Below are 2981 nucleotides of genomic sequence, written 5' to 3'. Positions count from 1 at the left end.
AAGAACCGGCCCAGCGCCCTCGCCGGGCACCACCCCCACCGATCAAGTTAATGATGCTGTGCTGNCTGTGCAGGTTCCGCAGNCTGAGCAGGCTGAAGCGCCCAGTGTGTGAAGCTAATTTAGTGCGGGAAAGCCTGCTGGTTGGTGTCTTAGGGTTCTATGGCATCTTGCAGCAGACTCAGGTTGACAGGACTGACGGAGCAGACAAAGTGCAGAAGATTCGGCCGGCGGGACCCACGTGGGGACATGAAGCTGTTGGGCTGCAGTTCTTGGCACGATGTAATTCAAATCGGCAGCAGAGGACCTGTGATGATGGTGATGATGGTAGTGGCTCACCCCGCCGGTGGTGGTGGTGGTGATGGTGAGCCAGGGGAGCTCCATGCAGTGGAAATATCGTGAGGCGTGCGGCAGCTGGTGTATGTGTATTTGGACGGGAGGCCCTTCACTTTGCACTGCGCTGCTACAAACAGCCCAGAGTGGAGTTCGTGGAATGCTGCTCGGGGGGCTTTAAGGCGGGCAGTCGGGGGGGCCGAAGACATTTTTTAACCCCACGACGTTTTGGTGTGTGTATTTGTGTGTGTGTGTTACATGGTTGGGGGGTGCGTGACCCCATACCTGTAAGACTACCCATACGAGCCGAAGGCCCAAGGGCAATACTACAACGCCTAAAAGCCACGGAGAAAAGGAAAAACACTGCACATCAGCCCAGATTAGCGTCCAAAGGGGGTAATTGAGTTTCGGTGAGCCCACATACGTTCCAACATCCTCGCCAGACGTGCGGGTTCCCATTGCATGGCCTCCAACATGCTCTGTTGATGATCAAATCCCTCTTCAGCACGAATATCATTATAGGCTGGGCATTCCAATAACACGTGTTTTTCATCCTCAATTCGGCTATTAGTACCACAACAGTGGCAAAACCGCTGCCCCCTGGGGACATGGTACTTGCCCCTTCGTGCTCTGTTTGCCTCCAAAGCCCAGCAACATAAACGAAACTGCATTAGCTTACGATGTGCTAAACGAGGAATGAAAACCTTAGCATGTGTTGGCCACATGACGGCTGCGGCTCCCGAAAAGGGCAGCCCCATCCAGTGCTTATACTTCGCCATTTGCACTCCCGGTTGCTTCCCATCTGATGGGTACTCCTCTGGCAAGACAGTCAGACGCGTATGGTCCCAGCCACTCATCAAACGCTTTCTTAGTGCCGTTATTATCGCTCCTTAGGGTAGAGGTCTACTCAACAACCAGTCAACACGCTCCTTTACCCCCCACGACTTCTTGCGGTATTCCGCTCCAAATGTTGCACTCCAAGAAGGAAAACAGTCGTAACATTGAGATTCCCCAACCCTCCCATTCCGGGTTGGTCAGGGCATCGGTTATCTCCTGCCGTAAAACGGCATGAGCAATGGATCCCACTTGCTTTTGAAGGCGGTTCCAGAAACGGAGAATCTGCGTCACCATGTAATATTGTAAGGGGAGTTCAGCCAGCTCCGCGTACAACAGCCTGTGGGATGGCCGTGCCGTCCCCACTACCTGCCTCATGAATAAAATCTGCAGCTGGACTGCACTATCCTTCAAACAGGCTTCGAACATGCCCTCCGCAAGGTTGGCTTTATCCCGCCGCCTTCCCGCCCTGTGTGTATTTGCGTAGGCATGTGTGTGTGTGTGTGTGCGTCGCTGGATGGCAGATAAGTAGAAATGCCTTGCAGAGTACGTTCGTGGCGAGTACGGGCCGAGAGTCCAGGAGCCCTCCCCTTGACCAAAATTTTACTGCGCGTCTCGCCCGCCTGTCTGGATACATTTCCTCCGAGGTCTAAGCTCACTCACCTTGAATGGGCAAGAGAGAGAAAGCTGCCATTTAAGCTCTAAGCGGCTATAGTGCTGTGTATGTCTGTATGTATGTCTGCTCGTCCAGTGGTGCCTTGGCCTCGGACTGGGGAAGAAAACTGTGACGGCTCTTAACGTTTAACACGGGTCGCTTAGATAGCCACGGCTCTAAAATGGTCCTTAAGTGGTTTTTTTTACATGCAAACCTTTTTAGCTAGTCCCTTTCCGGCTCTTTTTGTATTATCATCCCGTCAGACGTTTCAGGATTGCCTTTACAAATCAGATGCTAAGAAAGGTGGCGCACTCATTCTGTGTCTATTCACATCAGCGCAGCAGTTGGCCAGTCCTTGGTTCCTTGGTTTGTATTGGACTGTTGGGCGCCGCCGCCGTCAGGATACGTCCACCACTCCTATGTATGGTGACGCACAACATCTGCCCCCCTGTACCGCCCCCTGTTGGCTTCAAAACCCAAACACCAAACCTACGGAACCCCCACACACCACACCGCACCGCACCGCGCCATGATGGCAGGGCGGACTACACCGTCTAACGGCAAACGGCTCCTGAACGGCCTTCCGAACACCCAATCGCCTGGTGTCGACACCAAAACGAAACTCCTGGTAGTGTTGAAATCGGCTCGACACACACACAGGCACATGCATGTCCCGAATGTACTGCCGCCACCACCGCCAGCATTACCGCCACAGCAAACCATCATGACCGCTCCGTCACCGCTCGGTGGAATGCCCGGAATTAGTGCTTTCTGTGTTCCCCCATAATCTGTTAGTGGCCAAGTAGTTACTGTGGGAATTTCCTTTGGTGAACAAATTCCCATTTGTAAGTTGGCTGTCAGACTGTCGGAAGGCCGTTTGGTGGCTGGATTAGCGCTTTTCTCAGCCGCAGCTGCTGTGCATGCATCCTTTAGGCAGCGGGCAGCTAGACACCCTAGCTGCCCATTCACAGCTTTCAAAATTACAGCAAATCTTTGAGGCACCACCCATAACGAGTATCCATGGATAACGTATTTCAAAAGGATGCTTGCCATGCTTTTTGCATAAAATGAACTGACTCAAATCTTATTTCACTGGTGAAGGGGGAAATACATGTTTTTACTTATAAACGTTGAAAAAAGCCGCAAAACCCATAAAACCCGG

General features: G+C 52.5%; 1 protein-coding gene across 1 annotated transcript in view; it reads left to right on the top strand.

The window, feature by feature from the left end:
* VOLCADRAFT_101010 (uncharacterized protein) overlaps positions 1 to 112 on the top strand; it is a gene marked incomplete at both ends in the record, with an annotated part of 999 nt that extends 887 nt beyond the window's left edge. Inside the window, one exon of the mRNA XM_002959479.1 lies at positions 74 to 112. Within this exon, the coding sequence (XP_002959525.1) occupies positions 74 to 112 (39 nt within the window). The remainder of the gene's footprint in view (positions 1 to 73) is intronic.
* Positions 113 to 2981: the final 2869 nt, after the last annotated feature.

Source organism: Volvox carteri (assembly GCF_000143455.1).
Source record: "Volvox carteri f. nagariensis unplaced genomic scaffold VOLCAscaffold_284, whole genome shotgun sequence".
NCBI classification, from domain to species: domain Eukaryota; kingdom Viridiplantae; phylum Chlorophyta; class Chlorophyceae; order Chlamydomonadales; family Volvocaceae; genus Volvox; species Volvox carteri.
Note: the sequence above shows the minus strand (reverse complement) of the source record. Positions and strands in the feature narration are given on the sequence as shown.